Source organism: Magnolia sinica, chromosome 3, assembly GCF_029962835.1.
Source record: "Magnolia sinica isolate HGM2019 chromosome 3, MsV1, whole genome shotgun sequence".
NCBI lineage: Eukaryota > Viridiplantae > Streptophyta > Magnoliopsida > Magnoliales > Magnoliaceae > Magnolia > Magnolia sinica.
The window spans coordinates 25,307,091-25,328,946 of record NC_080575.1 but is presented as its reverse complement, the minus strand read 5'-3'; the positions used below and the strand labels follow the sequence as shown (position 1 = coordinate 25,328,946).

The 21,856-nt window shown below is 43.0% G+C and overlaps 1 protein-coding gene across 1 annotated transcript in view; it reads right to left on the bottom strand.

Moving 5' to 3' along the window:
* Window positions 1–21,856, bottom strand: part of LOC131239719 (phosphoglucan, water dikinase, chloroplastic) — a 72,432-nt gene that overhangs the window by 33,201 nt on the left and 17,375 nt on the right. Inside the window, exon 7 of the mRNA XM_058237558.1 lies at window positions 3,217–3,301. Coding sequence (XP_058093541.1) covers window positions 3,217–3,301 — 85 coding nt within the window. The remainder of the gene's footprint in view (window positions 1–3,216; window positions 3,302–21,856) is intronic.

Genomic DNA, 21,856 nt, shown 5'->3' with positions numbered 1-21,856 from the left:
TCTAAAATATCGATGGATGTATGGATGGAATGTTGGATGGTTGGATGGATAGATGGGATGGATGGGATGGTTGGACTGATTTCTTACAACAGCACATGCTTTTAAGCCCCCATTAAATGGAAACTTATTATGAATGCATTCTTTTTACAATTTTTTATTCATAAATATGCAAATGTGTATTTTAACATCTCTAAAGTTTCATTAAAAATTTCACTGTTTTCCCCACATTTCCGGTCATCGACGATATCGATATTGTTTCCGTATCCCCAGCCAATGAAACTTGTAGCAATGTTTCTTGCTTCAAGCACTGCATACAGCTCCACACATCTCCAAAAAAAATAGGCATAGCTTATGCAACCTAGACAGCTCCAGTGCACGACTGCAAACAGTTTTGCGCAAACAAACATAACTTGCGCAATTGCAAATAGCTCCACGCAAACAGGCACAACTCACATGACTGTAGACAGATCCAGCACGCGACCACATATAGCTCCGCGCACCTTAGCGCAGACCCGCTCAACCACGGGCAACTTTGCGTACACAACCTTCGTGAATCTAAGTGTGAGACTTCCTCATCAAATCAACATGCATTCTCACGAGGGGATAAGTGCCTATGACAGTGAGACACCAAGCTAGGCAGATGCAAACACACCTTCATAAAAGTTAAATATTAATATTTTTTATATATAAAAATATTACAACTAGAATCCCTAGGCATGTGCACCCAGGCGTTTTGAGCTCCACAAGGGTAAGTGCGCCTGGGTTCTGCCCAAGCACCTTTAACTACACTAGTCATATGTGGGGTAACCCTTCCTTGGGTTGTGAAGTTTCTAGCTAAAGGTTGTAATTGGGTGCCCTTCTCAGCTCGAGACACCACCAGTGCCCACATGAAAGCACATCAGACACAACTTCAAAGACTTTGCCAAAGTTTGTCAGGTGTAAAACTTGTGCTTCAGTAATCTTCATAATCCCTATGAAAGCTGCAAAGGCTGCTTCAGTCACTTCAATACCTACTTTCATGCACTTTGTAATTGTTGCAATGATGGAACTAAAGTGACGGATAAACCTCCGATGAAAAGTCACCAGCCCGTGAAAATTGCAAACCCCATGAATGTTCAACGATGGGAATTGACTCCTACAAGATACATAAAATGTACCATTCTGTCCAATCTAAACTGAAAATAGAAACCATGAACTGAATCACACATTGACCAAAACATTGGAAAATGTTTTATCAGATATTCAATATTCCACAGTTTTTAGAAAAAAAAAAAACTCAACTCAGATCTCCTCAAGACATTGTGTAAATTATCTTGGAGTCAGATAGTTCATTCTCGACATTTTAAATCGTATTGACCTTGAGTGCAATGATGATGACTGACAGGAAGGCTAATCACATCAGTTGCATTGCTATTACATCTCAAATGCATCATTGAAATAAAAATAGCCCCAACGTCTACAAGCCGCTATTTCCCTCTCTCTTTCACATGACTCCAGAAAGAGAGAAACAGGGCGTAAAGCCATGTACTCATCGAACAGAACTCCATAAAAGAGCCCTATTTTCTACAACTCTCTTTCCCTATCTCTAACAAGCAGGAATATAATAGAGCCATCTCCCACATTCACATGGCAGGGTGATGTATCAATTGGGTCCATTCCAACTACTACACCGTAGCATTGCCTAAAAAATCAAGCCTATCAAACAAATCCTATCCACCATGTTTTCTTCAATTTACTCAATTGAATACATGACCATTAAGTGCTTTCATTTTCAACCATCTCTTTGAGGACCATCATTCAGATGAATAGACCGTCCATGCTAGGGGCTAGTAGATGGATGGGGTAAGATTGACACATCACCCTACCACATGTACTTCAGAGAGATGGCTCTACCACATTCTGGTTCTTTACACTCAAAGTATCATCTCCCAGCTCGCAAACTGCTTCTGACTTGCAAACTGCTTTGTCTCTCTCAACGTGCTTCACACATGTCAGTTATACTAGTATTATCATAATAACAACAATAACAGTTTCTAAGACAAATCTTTAAATTAAAATAAAAAATAAAAATAAAAAAAAATAAATAAATAAAAAACAAGAAAGTTTGTAAGACAAGTGCCTAAAATATATATATATATATATATATATATATATATATATATATATATATATATATATATATATATGGGAAAAGGTACTATGCGCTCGACCTCACGATAAGCTCCCGTGAGGTCGAGCTGTGTGGGCCCCACCGTGATGCGTGTCGACCATCAACACCGTGCATTTGATGGGCCCCCTCTAAATTATGGGATATCCCAAAAATCAGCCGTATACGGAACTCAGGTGGGCCATACTATCTAAAATCATGTGAAGACACCGTTAAAACATATAAAACCACTTGGTGGGGCTCACCTGAGTTTTGAATGCTGCTGAAACTTAGTCTGAACCCTCATCCAAGTGGGACACACATAATGGATGGGCTTGATTTGCAAACCACATCTCGGTGGGCCCAAAAAATGATTATGAATGTTTTAATGGTGCATGGCCCCTCCCCACTTCTGTATGTGGGGTGGCCCACACAAGTCACGGATTGACTTGATTTTTGAGACCTAGTCCCACGATGGAATGGTGCATCTGACTGATGGGGTAGATGTTCGAAATGCATCACGGTGGGGCCCACACAGCTCGACCTCATGGGACGAACTCGTGAGGTCGAGCGCATTGTACCTTTTCCCTATATATATATATATATATATATATATATATATATATATATATATAATAACAAACAAACAATAGAACATAATCTGAAAGTCATCCACATATCAAGGCGCATAACTATTACCAACCTAGTGAAACAACTAAAATCCTATGTTTGTTTCTAAAGAGCTGCCTGCATTCATCGTCACAACTTGAAGAAGTAGTAGGAATACTAAAAGAAATATCAGTTCCACTACCATCTTAACTTATCCAGAACAACTTGGAAATTATAGACGCATATAAATTAGTCATTGGAAGGGAATCTCATAGGCACCTGTATGGATATAAATCAATATGTAGATGAAGAGGATGAAATTTGTATGTTTCTAATTTGGATCTAGATGAGGCATCAAAATTTCGCTTAAGATGATAAAGTGGATTGCAATTATGTAAACGCAAGCAAACTTAAAACATGAAAATCTAAAGAGACCGTGAAAATTGGAGAAAAAGAGCTACCTTCTTACACTCCAAAAATTCAGTAAGTGCAGGTAGGCTCTGGTTGTCCAAAGATTCCCGGATTGACTCGAGTTGCTCGGCAAGGCTACAATTGCAAATAGTTAGAACAAATTAGCCAATGAGTAAAACCCATGAATGGAATTACCACTTGATTGATTGCAACTTGGACAAACCACATAACATGTAATGATAAATCCAAGACAAAGGGAAAACAAGCAAGAATGATCATGAGAACATGGTAGGAAGTAACAGAGAAAGTTCAACCTTTACTACTAAATTCAGTTTTCTCTCTCCTTTTTTTCCTTTTTTCTTTTTAAATGTTTTAAGATACTGAAACAAAGGGTAGGAATGAACACAGTAGGCCCTCTTGTAACTAATATTCTACAAACTAACAACCTCTAATATAAAATAGATTTTCAAGAAGCCATGTTCATTAAATGGAATACAAGTAATAAACCCTAATCTTTAACATCTTGTAATTATATCATTTTTGGGTTTACTCAATGCAGCATTTGGAGTATCTGGTTTGAGAGAAACACTTGGATTTTCAAGGAAAAGGTTAGTGGGGCCTCAGAAAAGTTGTGGAGGACACCCATTGTGTCCCATTGCAACAGACAGCCTCCTTTGGCTCTCCAAAACTCCATTAACCTCAATTGTGACAGTTGCTCTATAGGAAACCCAGGTCCGGCTAGGATTGGTGGCCTGATTAGAGATCGCAAGTGTGAGATCGTGTTATCCTTCTCAGTCCTGGTACGTGTGAGAAGGTCTAACTATGCAGAAGCTGCAGCAGTAGCACAAGGGGTGAAATCGGCAGCTCCCTAGTTCACTAATCATCTCTTTATCGAGGGTGATGCCAGAGTTGTGCTTAGGTGGTTGGAGAGTGAGAGATTCCCGTGGGATATGGCGAGATTGATGGAAGAAACAGTTGATATATGTGCTGATAGGTTGATTTCGTTTTTGGATGTGCATCAATCAGCTAGCTCTCATGCAGACATTCTCGTCAAGAAGGGAGTCCTCAGATCCGACTTCTTTACATGGTAAAGGGCTTAGCCATTTGTTATAGGCTATTGGACTGTGTGGGGCAGCCCCGCTGTCTTGGTTTTGTCTGTCTTTGTTTCTTTGTTTTTCCCTTTTGTGTTTCCTTTTTCTTTAATAATAGATTAGCAATTTAGAATTCATTAAAAAGAATGTGATATTAAACATTAGAATGTAATTTTATATTAAACATTAGAGTGTACGTTTCCAGTGGTCCTGCGGGGCACGTTCCCAGGTAGAGGACGTGTGTCACACTTCTACAGCGCCTCTCACTGCTGTTGCCATGTGGGAAACGAAGAGGGGTGGGGAGCTGGCACCTTTTATTGCGCCTACGATGGCAGCTGGTTCGGACAACAAGAGTTCACCACAGTAGTTTGGACGAGGCTGCCTTGTCCAAGCCATCATCACTGCTTAGGGATCGAGGCTCGGGCCAACTATGTCAGGTTCAGCCCCTGTTCCTCCTGCTTCGATGATCTGCTCTCTCTCTAAATCCCTGAAGCGTGTTATTGGCTTTTTCTCTCACGCGACGTGTCCCGCACTCACATGAGGAGAGGCCCCCATGTGGGAGGTCTACACATGAGGGATTCTCCCCTCTCCTGGCTCGTGCGCTCACGTGCGAAGTCAAGTTTCTTAATCGAGACCCCATGTTATTCCCTGAGATCCTGCAATTAGAGTGCCCTTTAGATGATGCCTCGATCCATCCCTCCAACAACTATCTTCCTTCTAATTGCGTTCCAACCTCTTCTAGGGGTGATCCGACGGGAGTCGAGGAGCAAGCTCTTGTCTCTCTCTTCCAAGAAAGAGGCCTTATTTCTCTAGAGCCCAGTTGCATTGATGGCAGGGACAAGGAAGTTCTCAAAAACACCCCTCTCCAAGCAGTTGTTGCCCCTTTACTCCGAATCAGGTCATGGAAGGAAATAGATTCTTGAAGAAGGTGTCGTGCCCGGTTGGACAAAGTTGGTGGAGGTTAGTGAAAAAAGGTGGATCAAAGAGGCTTTGGGCCATGTAGGATGTCTGATCGGCCTCTCCTTCAGTGATCACCAAGAAGACTACCATGCCCTTTTCCAATTCACCGAGGAAAGAGGTCAAGCTAGAAGCAGTTCAAGATCTCCCAGAAACTCCATTAGACCCTCTAGAAGCAACAGGGAGTTGGTTAGCTTCGTCTCTGATTTTAAATATGATGCTAGAAGCTCATCCGGAAAACCAAGAAAGAGAACAAGGGGAAAATCCGTTCCAAAATGAAGATTACCTCATGGAACATCAGGGGAGTGGGGTGTCAGCACAAAAGAAGATAAATTAAAGATGTTTGCAAAAGATTCAAAGCCCAAATAGTTGGGTTCCAAGAAACTAAGGTGTGGAATTTCCACAGGACATTGCTGGAGACTCTAGGATGTCAAAGATGCAGATTGGGTTGCCTTAGATGCCTCTGGCAGGTCCGGGCTTATTGTCGTGGACTGGGACCTGTCTCTGTTGTCCAAGGAAGACTGGTGGGGGCAGCACCTTCTCTCTTTCAATAGTGCTGAAAGATCCCTCCATAGGCTTCACCTGGATGTCACTTCAGTCTACGGACCAAACTAAGAAGAAAGAAGGGCAGATTTCTAGGATGAGCTTTATGGTGACCGCAGCATATTCAGCAGGACATTGTGTATTGGGGGAGACTTTAGCATCATTCGTTATCCTTCAGAAAGTTCGAACGAGGGCAGAGTTACCAGCAGCATGCAAGCCTTCTCCGAATGGGTGGAGAGCCATGAGCTCAATGATCTCCCCTTGGAAGGAGGCAAGTTCACTTGGTCCAATGGGCAATCACGTCTATCAATGTCAAGATTGGATCATTTTCTCCTCAGTCCAGGTTGGATAGAATAGTTCCCTCTCATCTTTTAGCGCGCTTTGCTGAAGCCTTCTTCAGACCACTGTCCTCTGTTGTTGGCTGTTGACAAGGATAATTGGGGCCTAAAGCCATCTTGCTTAAAACTCTCTTGGCTTGAGGTGGATGGTTTTCCCCAATTAGATAAAGAATGGTGGCACTCCTTTGATGTTGAGGGGTTTGCTAGTGATGAGGACATCCAATCATCTAGAGTGTGCCAGAGGAGGAGAAGATCGGCCCAGCCTTCACTTTGATGTTAAGGGTTTTGCTAGGAAAATGCATGTAGGCTGCTTAGTTGTGGAGTCTTGACCATTGGATCGTGAGGACACGACAATCGGACCGGACCATTGGATCGTGGGGATCCTTCAAGGGTGTGAAGACCATTATCTTATTCTTCTCTCTCAATCTCTACAATCGAGGTATTTTCTTTCTCCTCCATCTCTCTTAATTCCTCTTTATTTCTTTCTACCGCTTCCTTTTCCTTTTGTTCTCAACCAAAACCCATCCCCATCACATCCAAAACTACCTAAACCATTGGATCATTGTGATCCTTGATCACTTTAATCATGAGCGTTTGGATTAGCATATATTATGCTTTTTTTTATTCATATCTTGGGATTAGTAGATTTATGTTTTATGGTGTCATAGGACATGTGCGGCATTTTTATTTAAGTGAGGGGCATTATTGTAAAAAATGCATTATTAAAACTATAAAGGGGGGGACGTCCAGCCCTAGCCCCTAGATTTTGAAATGAAAAACTCTTTTTTCTTAGAAAAAGTATCATACTTCGTGAGAATCTCTTGTGAAAAGAAGCAATTTTGGTGTGGATCCAAGGGTGTGAAGACCATTATCTTATTCTTCTCTCTCATTCTCTACAATCGAGGTATTTTCTTTCTCCTCCATCTCTCTCAATTCCTCTTTATTTCTTTCTACCACTTCCTTTTCCTTTTGTTCTCAACCAAAGCCCATCCCCATCACATCCGAAACTACTTAAAGCTAGCCCATTCAAACCGTACGATTGTACGGACCAAACCCCTAGATCGTACGCCCTCTCTCTCTCTCTCTCTCTCTCTCTCTCTCTCTCTAATCCATAGCCCCAAGCCTAAAACCCTAGCTCTCAAAACCCTATTTCTCCACAAGCCTTAATTATCCCTAGCCCTAATTCCAAACCCTAATTCCCAAATCCCCAAATTTCATAACCCTAAAATTGCACCAAATCTGCCCATTGAATTAGAATTATGCCTATGATAATGTAAGAGTTCCAATCTCTCACTGGGCCTTAGGTTTTCATGCTTACATGATTCATGCTAGTGTAGGATTGTGACTTTAATATAAATCTGAATTTTATTGCCTCTTTGGTACCCTTTTAATCATGGTAGGATAGCATGTTATCATATTTGATTTACTTCGATTAATATGTTAATAATCTCCCGCATCCAAATAGTTAGATCACACATCCCGCATCAAATTTTGGTATCAAAGCTCAAGATTTTAGCATAGGTTTATATAGGGTTAGCACATTTATCACATCTAGGGTCTTATTAGTGCATTCATTGAATATAGAGTCTAGGTTTACATATTGCGGCGTCTAGGTTAGCCACTTTTCCTCTGTCATAACATAGTACTTAGACTCTTAAATCTTAGGCCGCTTAGTTTGTCTCTTGTTTATGCCTACACGTTCTGGGCGAGGTTTTGGTCTTCACCCTACCACCATAAGCCAAGATCAAATTCTCGAAACTCTTAATACTAGAGCTAGACGACTAGAGGCCCTTGAGGCTCAAAGCGGAACCACCAACAACTAATTAACAGTGACTAACAATCGTATAGCTCAGTTGGAGACTTTCCTTCAGGCAAACCCCGATAATGGGGAAGATGGCCAGTTTCAAGTGAGAGGTGTAGGGGAAGTTCACGTTGGAGGTCACATTGGAGGACGTGGAAAAGGCCGTGGCTGAGGTGTTTGCCATAATGGGGTGCATACCCAGCCACCCCTTGGAGAGTATCACGATCATTACGATCCAGATAAGTTCATTTTGAAAAGTGCCAAGATCGAGGCCCCTAGCTTTGATGGTCGTCTGGACCCAAAGGATTTCCTTGACTAGCTTGCAGACATGGCCCACTACTTTGAGTGGTATGAGGTGTCTGATCGCCGTTGTGTGAGGTTCGCCTAGATGAAGTTGTTGGGCCAAACTAAATTATTTTGGACCAATCTTGAGCGCAAGTTTAGAAGGTCTAGACAAGACCCAATCGTAAATTGGGTCAAGATGAAAGAAGCGTTGAAGGAAAAATATTTTCCTCTCATATCGCCAGAAATTATTAGATCAATGGCAATCCCTTTGCCAGGGAACAATGCCTATGATGGATTACATCACCAAATTTGAATAATACATGATGCGATGTAATGTCGATGAGAACCCATAATGTAGGGGCATTTTCACACTGGGCTCGAGTGGGGTTGCCTGTGGGATGCAGGGGCATACTCGGGGTGGGCGGCCGATGTGAGGCGGGTGGCTCGTGTGAGACGGGCCCCACCCGTGTGAGGCGGTACCCATGTGATTTGGGGCCATGAGGGGGGTTCGGCCGAGGTCTGGGGCCTAGGCTATGAGATAAAGGGATTGATTCACCCTGCTCTAACAATTCAACCTTTTAGAGCAAGTGGTTAATTGTCCTGCATCAAATTGATATCAAAGCCAAGTTGGTCTCATGTTCGAGACTCCTCACTGGGGGTGATTAATGCAGGGGCATTTTCACACCAGGCTCGAGTGGGGTTGCCTATGGGATGCAGGGGCATACTCGGGGTGGGCGGCCCGTGTGAGGCGGGTGGCTCGTGTGAGACTGGCCCCACCCATGTGAGGCGGGTGGCTCATGTGAGGCGGTACCGATGTGATTTGGGCCCCACGAGGAGGGTTCGGCCGAGGTCCTAACCCATGAGATGTGGGACCTGTGCAATGAGATAAGGGCCCGTTTGGCCAGTCGGATTGGAAGGTATTGGAGGGTATTGGAAGGGATTGGAAGTTAAATCCCAGGATTGGCCGGGCGTGCCAAACAGAGTCGAAGATCTGATCCCAATCCCACGGGTCTTGAGACAATCCACTGACGACAGCATCATTACCTTTGAATCCCATCCAATCCACCTTAATCCATACAAATTTGCCTGAAACGTGTTTGGTTTGAGGGATTCAATGGGATGGGAAGGTTTAATTTCGGGATTGGCTGGGCGTGACAAACAGACTAGATATAGCAATCCAGGGCAGTAGCAATCCCATGTATCTCAAGACAATCCATTGACAACACCATCATTACCTCGAAATCCATGCCATCCACCTTAATACCATTCAATCCCTTCCAATCCACCCGGCCAAACGGGCCCTAAAGGGATTGATTCGCAATGCTCTAACAGTTCAAGCTTTTATAGCAAGTGGTTAATTGTCCTGCATCAACCCACTAGTGATTCTTTATTGTTTTAGGACAAGCCTCTAATCCAATATTCAATGCGAGCTACTCTCTCACGATGTTGGCACCCTTGAGCATGCCTCTCAATTGATGCAAGAATTTGAGCAGTACTTAAAACCGCAATTTGGAGACGGCTTGACTCTCGTGAGTCCAATGTTAAGACCAGTGTTCGAAATATCGGTATCGCCCAATGTATCACAACCTTGGGATACAGATACGTATCGGTTATTGCACGGGATATATCGTTTGTATCGCATAATTTATCGCACTTTTTGGGAAACATGGGGAAACATTGGCAAAATGGTTGAATTTTTTTATGAAACTTCAAGGATTATTTAAAAAGACCTTAATACACACTTTTAAATCATAAAATATCAAAAAAGAAGTGCACAGAATAAATTTCATTCGTATAAGGTCCTAAGTTATGCATTATCCGATTGAACTAAGGTAAATATATTCAAATATGTTGCATACCATTAAAATGTATAAAGATATGTATGAAAACATAACCAATGCATTCAAAAGCAAAAGATATATTAGAAATTAGAAAACATACCTATCAATGATGTGTGTATTCAATATCCACCCCGTCCATCCATTTTTCCATGTCATTTTAGGACATTATCCAAAAAATGAAGCATATACCATAAGAAACAATGGTGATTGACCATTAGTGGGCCACAAAGGTTTTGGATCAAGCTGATAATTGTTTTTTCCCTTCATTCAAACTTATGTGGACCACGCAAGTGAAAAGAGTTGGAATTGATGCTATCGTCGAAAACTTCTTGGAGCCGTAAAAGGCCTTAATGAATTAATGCTACCGTGGAAAACAATAGGGCCCACCTCGATGCATGCACATCATATCCGCATCGTCCATTTGTTTTGCAACCTGATTTTAGGAGTTGGCCTAAAAAATGAGGCAGTTACAAATTTTAGGTAGATATGGACCACTCCACACAAAATAGTGGCTATTGACCATTAAAAATTTTGTGGGCCACAAATTTTTTTAGATCAAGCTGATATTTGTGTTTTCCTTTCATCCAAGCCTGTGTGAACTTATCAACGGGGTTAGATGGTCACAGTGGACCCTAGGAAGTTTTCAATGGTGGGGGATCCCTGACCATAAGGCTGCCTCGATATAAGATGGTGTATCAACACTGTGAATTCATTTTAACATATCATTTTAGGGCATGGGCCGAAAAATAAGGCAAATCCAAATCTGAGGTGGACCACACCACACAAAATAGTGGTCATTGAATGATCACCGTTAAACTTTTTTGGGGCTATAAATTTTTTGGATCAAGCTAATATTTATGTTTTCCCATCCAGGTTTGTCAAACCTTATGAATAGATTAGATGGCAAATAAACATTACGGTGGGCCCTAAAAAGCTTCAATGGTGGACATCATTGCCACCACATTTTCTTGTGGTGTGGTACACTTGAGCTTACATCTGTCTCCTTTTTAGGCTCATGCCTTAAAATGACTTATGAAAATGGATGGAGGGTGCGGATTGGCTGGTGTACCACACACCAGCGAGGTGTGGGTATATGTTGTGCGAAGATGGGACGTGGATTTCCTGCTAAATCCTTCCGCAGGAGTGGGGCACACCGTGATGTTTGTGAGAAATCTACCCCGTCCATCCGTTTTGTGAGCTTATTTTAAGACTTGCGGCAAAAATTGAGCAGGATCCAAGACTGAGGTGGGCCGCATTAAAGCAAAAGGTGGGTAGGGAAATTCCTACCGTTGAAACCTCCCTGGGTCGACAGTGATGTTTACATTCCATCCATACCGTTCATAATGTCATTACTACTGGGATGAATTCAAAACACAAATATTAGACTGATTCAAAAATTGTGGCCCCATGAATATTTCAACTATGGACCTTCAATCCTCACGTTTTCGGCTCACTTGAGTCTTGGATCCGGCTCATTTTTGGCCCTAGGTCTTAAAATGTGCTCAAAAAACGGATGGACGGGGTGGATTTCTCACAAACATCACGGTGGACCCCACCTAAGTTTCCAGCGCAGGAACTTCATGCGAAGCCGCCAAGATGAGCGCTAACGATCGTCGAGCTCGAGTTGTACAAACAGTTCAAAGGAGATTAGAGTTGCATGGGCCCCACAATAATGTATTTATTATATCCACACCGTTCATCCATTTGGAAAGATCATTTTAGATCATGAGCCCAAAAATAAGTCATATCCAAAGCTCAATTGGACCACACCACAAATAGCAGTGAGGACAATTGATGCGGGACAATTAACCACTTGCTCTAAAAGCTCGAACTGTTAGAGTATGGTGAATTAATCCCTTTATCTCATATCCCAGGCCCCACATCGCATGGGTTAGGACCTCGGCCGAATCCCCTTCGTGGGCCCCAAATCATATGGGTCGCCCACCCCGAGCATGTCCCCCCATCCCACGGGCTACCCCACTCGAGCCCGGTGTGAAATGCGCATTAATCACCCTTGGTGAAGAGCTTTGAGCACGGGATCTCCCCCGTGGGCCCCAAATCACATAGGTCACCCACCCCGAGTATGTCCCCGCATCCCACGGGCTACTCCACTCGAGCCTAGTGTGAAAATACTCCTACATTAATCACTCCCGGTGAGGAGTCTCGAACACGAGACCTCTCGCTTTGATACCAATTTGATGCAGGACATGAAATTCAAGTATGATGTGCAAGATGTTCAGGCTTTAGAACACAATAGTTTAGAAACAATTACACAAAATTCCACATCCCACACAAAAAGTTCAAACACTCAATCAAGGGGAATCTTATGCGGATTCAGGCCTACACATGTTAGGGCCGGATCAATTAAAATTATAGACCAAACAAGAATCAAAGGAGGGTAAATTCATCCACACATGCACAGAAATAATACCCCCAATCCAAGGGATTCAGAAATTTCAATTTGGGGAACCCTAAGGTTGAAGAAAGGGCATAAAATTGGGAATCTGAGTAATTTAGGGTTAGGTTTAGGGATTTTGGGTGAAAGAGGAGTGAAAAAGATGAAAGAAACGTACCAGAGAAGTACTGCACGTGTGGACAGCAGCAATGGCCCAAACGCACGTGCATGTTATCCCGGCCGCACCTGTGTGGGGCCCACTATTCAGAAAAAGGCCACCTTGGCCCTAGTCGGCCAGGGATGGACTCCAAAACCCCCAAATCTCAGCTCGATCCGAAGGGCCAGATTCTAGAAATTTGTTGTAGATGAAGAAACGACTGCAAATATTAATGGATTTGCAAATGGAATGCTTGTAGGAGGAGAAATATGGATGGAAGAAGGTGGGGGCGAATCGAGATAGGTGTGGCTTCGCACCACGGTAGTCAGCCCTTTGAGGAAGGGAGGGTTTCGCACCCAATTGAATCTCCATAACTCAAAAATTTAGAGCGGAAAAATGCAGCAATTTTATTAATCTTCATTGAATTAAAAAGACTACAAGGGATGCCTATTTATAATAAAACCTTATACCCCAAAACTCGCGCCATGTGCGCAACCTATTACTTGGCGACGAAGTAATAAAAAAATAATAACAAATCAAAGCAATCTAAACTGTCCATGATATTCCTAATAACAATAATAAGCAAAACCCAAAGTACTAGATTTATTAGAATAGTGGGCCACGATCATGAGAACTCATGGTGGGATTCACATAACTATCAGGTCCACTCTAACGAACCAAAATGCATCCCTCTAACTAGGAGGCCCTCCTTGGATGTTGTCATCGATCCAGATTGATGGTGGGGCCCTCCTCGCGTACATGCGTAGGGGGGCGTACATGTGCACGAGATGTCCCCATCAATTCTCTCAGGCTGCCAAGGTTTCGCCACTGGCGAAACAAAACTCCTGAACCGCTCCAAGATGTAAGGATCAAGTCTCTGAAGCTCCTCCTCAGCGAGCCACGTACTATCTGAAGCTAGGCGTGACTTCCACTTGACCAAGAACTTCTGAAACCCACCGTCCGACGTGGATACTATCTGATGGTCCAGAATATCCCGTCTCATCTCTAGGCGTAGGAAGGATAGGTATAGGAGGTAAAGGATGGGAAGATGGGTCGGGAGAGGGCCATGGATTAAGGGAAAAGTTTGGGGAATCAAGATGGTTAGGTGATAGGCTGAACAATGTATCAATGGTCCCCTGAAATGCAACTAGATTCTTCACGTTAAATGGGGAACTAATTCCCATGGAAGGTGGAAGATCTACCACATACACATTGAGACCATTTTGTTTTATAATTTTGAATGGTCCAGCGCTATGCGCGTGTAATTTACGAACGACTCCCTTAGGGTACTGCTCTGGACTGATGTGGACCATCACAAAGTCCCTTACATTGAATTCCTTGAAACGTTTATATTGATCTGCAGAAAGTGTGTAATGTTCATTACTAGTCATGATTTTCTATCTGATTTCTTAATGTCATGAATGAATGTGATGCGCAAAAGACTCTGCATACTCTGACGGCCTATGGGACAATGACATAGGGACAAGATCAATAGGTTTCCTAGGTTTATAACCAGAAACAACTTCAAAAAGACTTAGACCTGTGGACCTATCGACAGAACTATTAAACGCAAACTCGACTATAAGTAGTATGATGTCCCACATCCCGGTGTGCTATATATCCCTCATAGGGGGAAACTCATCCCGTAAATCATCAGAAAAGATATCATGAAACTCATCCACTACGGGAATGGCCTCAATGGGTAACTCTACAATAGCCTCGGCGCACTCTCTCTAGCCACAAGGTCGTACATGTCTACCAACCAATCTTGAAAAACTTTAGAGTCCAAGTGGCCATCAAACGTGGGGGCATCTACTCTAACTCCTTTGAGAAGTTGTGCATCGGGGTCATAATGGTCTTGATGTACCTCACGGGGTGGGTGCATGGATGCGCGCCCATAACCAATTCTTTGGTCACCTCCATCGTTTGGTCTATCCTCCTGACCACCTGCCTGAGATTGGGCATCTTCCTCAATGGTGGGGTTTACCCTAACGGAGGTCTCTAGTTGGGTAATGCGCACATCAAGTTGTTCAAAGCGTTGGTCCATATGTTGTTCCAAACGCATACCCAAAGACTCAAACTGCTGAGTCAACTTGTTCATTGACTCTTGCAATTGCTCCATGTTTAGTGTAGGGTGCAAGCCAAAACCACGACCCATACGTGTGGGCATATAACTACTAACTCAATCTAAGGACCTTCTACTACGACTATATGCGCCTAGATAGGACTAGATGCTCCTATAGGACTCTATATGGAAAAAATGACACAATATTACTCAATTTCTAGCAACCTATTTGCCCAAAAAAATCTATCAACAGAAAATCCAGCAAAGAGATGTGCGGATTTTCTGATAGCAGAAAATTCAGCAGCCTATATCAGAAATTATGGACCTCTAAACAGCTCTATATGATGATACTTGATGCATAATGGACACAAATAAACTAAACCCTAGACATGTAATGCATTCCCCTATAAAAACCTTGTGCTCTGATACCAAATTTGATGCAGGGCAATTAACCACTTGCTCTAAAAGCTCGAACTGTTAGAGTATGGCAAATTAATTCCTTTATCCCATAGCCGAGGCTCCACATCTCATGGGTTAGGACTTCGGCCGAACCCCTCTCGTGGGCCCCAAATCACATGGGTCGTCCACCCCGAGCGTGCCCCCGCATCCCACGGGCTACCCCACTCAAGCCCGGTGTGAAATGTGCATTAATCACCCCTGGTGAGGAGTCTCGAACACGAGATCTCCCCCGTGGGCTCCAAATCACATGGGTCACCCACCCCGAGTGTGTCCCCGCATCCCATGGGCTACTCCACTCGAGCCCAGTGTGAAAATGCCCCTGCATTAATAATGATTCTCACTATTATAACATTCGTAGGACCCACCATAACATTTGTTTTCCATCCAATCTGTTCATGAGGTCACAAAGACCTTGACGAAGAGGAAAAACAATTATCATATCGATCCAAAACTTCTGTGACCCCCAAAAGGGTTTCAATGGTAAACGTTCAATATCCCGCTGCTTTTTTCAGTGTGATCCACTTGATCTTTGGATCTGTCTTATTTTTTGGCTAAAGCCTTACGACGAGCTCGCCAAATGGACGAATGGTTTGGATATAACATATACCTCATGATGGGACCCACATGACTTGGTGACGTCAGCACACCATCCAGGTCGGTGATGTGCAATACACCAGTCGATCCGCTTCCTGTAAATAAGGGCTCGGGGCCCTTTTTTCAGAGCAGAGAGGGTTTCGGAACGCCGGAACCCTAAAATCTCTCCCAAATGCCAATGATTTTGAGGATTTCAACGGATTTCGCGCCCAAATCTCTCCAAATCAGAGGGTTCGATTTGAATGGCCCATCAAACGTAGCTTCCGATCAGGGCGATCTTCTTTACAGGTACCGAAATCTACTGTTAAAGGTTTTTCTTTTTTCTTTTCTTTTCTTTTTTCATTTTTTCAGATAATGATGCTCTCCCAACATCCGGAGTTGGCTACAGTAGCCCCGGTAGGTGTTGTATAGCAAATTTCTTGAAAAAAATAATAAAATCCCGATAAAAGTGATAGTATTGTTGACATCGCATGATATTTAGAACAATATTTAGCGATATCAAACAATATTTGACGATATTTCAATCGATACAAAGTATTCTGTAAAAAAAATCAATTTTTTAATATCTTCCGAAGGGTTTCTTATCGCTGGACCGTGATGCCGATAATATCAATATTGCGAACACTGGTTAAGACTACTCCCCAGGGAGCTAAGTCTAACTTTGGGAGTCAACCCAAACCCTTTGCTAGCAATAACCCAAAGGACTTCAAGGGTAAAAGAGTCGCTAGTACCAGTTCGCACGGAGGCAAACCCAAGTGATGCTATAATTGCCAAGGAAATGGCCATTTCGCTTATGAGTGTCCCACGAAAGAGCGACCTAAGGCCCTCGTGATTGGAAAGCATGAGGAAGATGAAGATGGCCAAGGTGACTGTGAAGAAGAAGAATATCACCTTGTCATTAGTGCTAGTGATAAGAAGAAGAGCGTACCACTTGCAACTATCAGGTGTGTGGCGCCTTAGCTCAGGCTAAGGGAATTGATGATTGGCATAGGAATAACATTTTCTATACTTACGCCGAATGTGGAGAGAAAAACTGCAAAGTGATCGTCGATAGTGGCAGTTGTACAAAGGTGGTCTCCGAAGGTACCATTTCTCGTTTAAGCCTGAAGCCCAATCCTCACCCTCAACCCTATAGACTTTCATGGGTTGATGCGTCCTCTATGACAATTTCCCAACGTTGTCTTATTCCCATCCAATTCGCATATTATAGAGACTCGTTGTGGTGTGATGTTTTGACTATGGATGTAGGCCACATCATCTTGGGCAAGCCTTGGCTCTTTGAGCGTGATGTAACAATATTCGTTCGTTCAAATATTTGTTCTTTCATGCATTAGGGCAAGAAGATAAAGTTAAATCCCGCTCCGCCCAAGGACACCCTAAAAGTCAAGGAGAATGTTAAAAAGGTTAGACAGAAGGATGTGAGGAAATCGCAGCCTAAGTCTCTCCACATATTACATGTCAAAGAGTTTGAGTGAGAGACTAAGGCGGATTCGATGGTGAATGCCCTCGTGGCTAGAGAGGTTATACCTGAGGTTAGAATAGAGTTATCGCCTGAGGGTCCGATACTGGAGAGTTTAGTGATGTTTTTCCTGATGATTTACTGAATAAGCTTCCACCCATAAAGGACATTTAGCATGCCATTGATCTTATCCCCGGGTCGACTCTACCAAATCTTCCTCATTATTGAATGAACCCTACGAAGCATGCTGAGTTGAAGAAGCAGGTAGATGAGCTCCTTGGGAAGGGTTTCATACAGGAGAGTTTGAGTTTGTGTGTCCTGCCAGCGCTTCTCATGCCTAAGAAAGATGGCACTTGGCGCATGTGCATGGGTAGTCGGTCCATCAATAAAATCACAGTCAAGTATCAATTTCTGATACCGCGACTTAATAATATGTTAGACATGTGGCAGGTGCTATGATTTTCTCAAAAATAGACCTCAGGAGTGGGTATCACTAGATACGTATTCACCCAAGAATAAATGGAAAATGACCTTCAAAACGAAGGATGGACTCTATGAGTGGTTGGTCATGCCTTTTAGTTTGACTAATGCTCCGAATACGTTCATGCGTGCGATGACTCAGGTGTTAAGGCCCTTTATAGGAAAGTTCTTGGTGGTGTACTTTAATGATATCCTCATTTATGTACCTCCAGAGAACTACACCCCCACCATATGAGGCAAGTTTACGGGATCCTTAGGGAAAAGAAGTTATATACAAACCTTAAGAATTGTTTGTTCATGTCAGATAGAGTTATTTTCTTAGGTTTCATAGTTTCATCAGAAGGCATGTCTACGAACCCCTGGAAAATCAAGGCAATTATGAGTTGGCCTGAACCGTATAACATTCATGAGGTACATAGCTTTCATGGCTTTGCTACCTTCTACAAGCGGTTCATCAGAGGCCTTAGTTCCATTATGGCCCCCATCATGGATTGCATAAAGAAAGGGGAGTTCAAATGGACTAATGCTGCATCTAGGACTATACACGAGCCAATCTAGCTCGAAAAGCTCGCTCAGCTTGGCTCGATCTAACTCAGCTTGAACGACAACTCGAGGCGAGCCGAGCTTCATATAACCCAACTAGTTTTGAAAACGAGCCAAGTTCGATCATAGTGGATCTGGACTCGACTCGAGCTCGGCTCGGCTCGAAGTTTGAGCTCAGCTCGACTCAAATATATATTATATTATATATTAATATATATTATATTTAAATATATATAAAAGTTAAAACTTAAACCCTACCCTGCCCATCCATCCCTTTCTTACTATTTCCCTTCCTTACCCAACCCGCCGCACCCGAGCTCTCTCTCTCTCTCTACCCTCCCAACTCGGCCACTCGACTGAGATCGACTTAGCGTCTGCCCAACTTGCCTAAGTCGTACAGCCTGCACTCGGCCACTCGCCTGAGCTCTCTCTCTCTCTCTCTCTCTCTCTCTCTCTCTCTCTCTATATATATATATATATATATATATTAATTGAACATTTGATTTGGGAGTTGGGTCAGATGCGGGTTGCGTCCGGTTGTTGGGTTGAGTCGGGTGCGGGTTGGGTGTTGGGTTGGGTTGGGAACAGGTTCGACTCAACTCGGGGTAAGCTCGCCTCGACTCGATCCACTAGCTCGACTCAAAAGTTTTGGCAAACAAGCCAAGCTCCAATGGTAAGCTCGAGGCTAAGCTCGAGCTCGAGGAGAGAACGAACGAGTCAAGCCAAGCTTGGCCCACCTCGACTTAACTCAGCTCGATGTACAGCCCTAGCTACATCAAAATCATTTAAGGAAATCAAAGGCAAGATGATAGAGGCTCATGTAATGCACCTTCCTGACTTTTCTAAAGTCTTTGAGGTTGCTTGTGTCGCTTGTGGAGTAGGTATAGATTGAGTACTTGGCAAGGAGGGACACCCTATTGCATTTTTTAGTGAGAACTTGAATGAAGCAAAGCAACAGTACTCTACTTATGACAAGGAATTCTACATAGCAGTCTAGTCCTTACGTCATTGGCGACAGTATTTACTACCGCAACAGTTCAACTTGTTCTCAAACCACGAGGCCTTCCGTTATCTTAACTCCCGAAAGAAATTAAACCTACGGCATGCCAAGTGGGTTGAGTTTCTTCAAGAGCATTTGTTTGTTCTGAAACACAAGGACGGGGTCGAGAACAAACCTGTTGACGCCCTTAGCCGTAGAGTAACGTTACACAAATCTAAAAGCGTTGAAGTCACTGGGTTCAAGAGTTTGAAAGACGAATATCCCAAGTGTCTAGACTTCGGGAAAGTATATACATCACTTTTGGAAGGTCAGAGGAACGATAGTGGGTTTGCCCTGATTGATAATTTTATATTCAAAAGAGACGGACTCTGCATTCCCCGCACATCTCTACGGGATTTCCTTGTTTGGGAGCTTCACGCCAGTGGAATAGCCGGTTATTTTGGTCATGACAAGACTATTACCCTTGTAGAGGATAGGTTTTGTTGGTCATGTCTCAAGCAAGATGTAGTCGAAATTATAGGGCAATGTCGAACATGTCAACTGGCAAGGCAGAAGAAGCAGAACACAGGTTTATATACACCTTTGCCAGTGCCATACGCTCGGTAGCAAGACCTCGATATGGACTTCATGCTTGGGCTTCCTAAGACAATCAAGACGCATGATTCCATTTTTGTGGTAGTGGACCATTTTTCTAAAATGGCCCATTTCCTACCATGCTCTAACTCATCTGATGCCACCAACATCGCGAAGTTATTCTTTGCGGAGGTGATTCTTTTTCATGGTTTGCTTAAAACCATCATGTCTGACAGGGATGTTAGGTTTATGAGTTATTTTTAGAAGACACTTTGGCACATAATGGGCACGAGATTACAATTTTCATTGGCATGCCATCCTCAGACTAACGGTCAGACAAAAGTGGTCAATAGGAGTTTAAGGAACATGTTACAGTGTCTTGTGGGTGAAAATACCAGGACTTGGGACGCGGTATTACTTGTAGCCGAGTTTGCATATAACAGTTGAGTGAATAGGTCAATTGGCATGAGTCCCTTTGAAGTTGTCTGGTTATAAGCCTAGAAAACCTATAGACTTTATTCCTATGTCAGTCTCTCATAGGCCATAAGAGTCTGCAAAAGCATTTGCAAGCCACATTCATGACTTGCTTAGGGAGATTAGAAAATGGATTAACATAAGTAATGAAAAATATAAGAAACTTGTTGACCCTCAACATAGGATCAAAGAATATCATATGGGTGATAAAGTGATGATATGGATGAGGCCTAAACAGTTTCCATAAGGGACCTTCAAAAAATTACAAGCTCGCATTGTTGGACAATACAAGATTTTGAAACGAATAGGTCCCAGCATACTTGGTAGATCTTCCACCTAGTATGGGTATTATTGTTACATTCAATGTGGAAGATGTGCCTTTCCATGACCCCTCTCCGAACCTAGATGATGACACACCAGACTTGTCTCATCACCCATGGACCTTACCTAACCCCTCTTTTCAGCCTCTACCACCTTTACCATCCATACCTGCGAGCATAGAGGAGATAAAGGATATTTTGGACGAGCAATTGGTTTCCGCTCGACATGGGAGCTTTCAGAAAAATCTAGTCAAGTGGAAACATCAACCAGTCTCAAATTGCACGTGGATCACAGATGAGGATCTTCAGCGACTTGACCCAGATCTTCTAGAGATGCATTGCAGCTTTATTTCGCCAGGCGAAATCTTCTCAGTCGTGGAGAGTTGATGACAACATCAGACCATTGATAGTGTACCAGAGGAGGAGATCGGCCTTGCCTTCAATTTGGCTCGATGACTCCTACATGGGCCCGGTGGGCTGCACTGAGGCTTTGAAGAACCCACATGCATGGTCATGCATATTCAAATACCCTACACCGGAAGATGCATGTGGGTTGCTTAGTTATGGAGTTTTGACCGTTGGATGAAGAGACGACGATCGGACCATTGGATCGTGTGGATCATTCGATTGGACGGTTGGATCATTGTGATCCTTAATCACTTTGATCATGAATGTTTGGATTAGCATATCTTATGTTTTTGTTAATTATTCATAGCTTAGGTTTAGCAAATTTATGTTTTATCGCGTCATAAGACATGTAAGACATTTTTATTTGAATGAGGGGCATTATTGTAAAAAAAAAAAACATTATTAAGACTATAAAGGAGAAACGTCCAGCCCTTACCCTTAGATTTTCGAATGAAAAGCTCTCTTTTACTTAGAAAAAGCATCATCCTTCATGTGAAGTGAGAATCTCTTGTGAAAAGAGGCTATTTTGGTGTGAATTTAATGGTGTGAAGCCCATTATCTTATTCTTCTCTCTCATTCTCTACAATCGAAGTATTTTCTTCAACTTTCTCCTTCTCCATCTCTCTCACTCCCTCTTTATTTCTCTCTACCTCTTCCTTTTCCTTTTGTTCACAACCAAAACCCATCCCCATCACATCCAAAACCACCTAAACCTAGCCCATTCAAACCATACGACCATACGGACCAAACTTGTAGACCATACGTCCGTACAGGTGTGACCATATAGCCATCCATATGGCCATCCCTCCCTCTCTCTCGTTCCCTCTTAATCATTGCTCATTCTTCCCTTTAAGATCCCTAGCCCTAAGCCTAAAACCCTAACCTAATACCCTAGCTCTTAAAACCC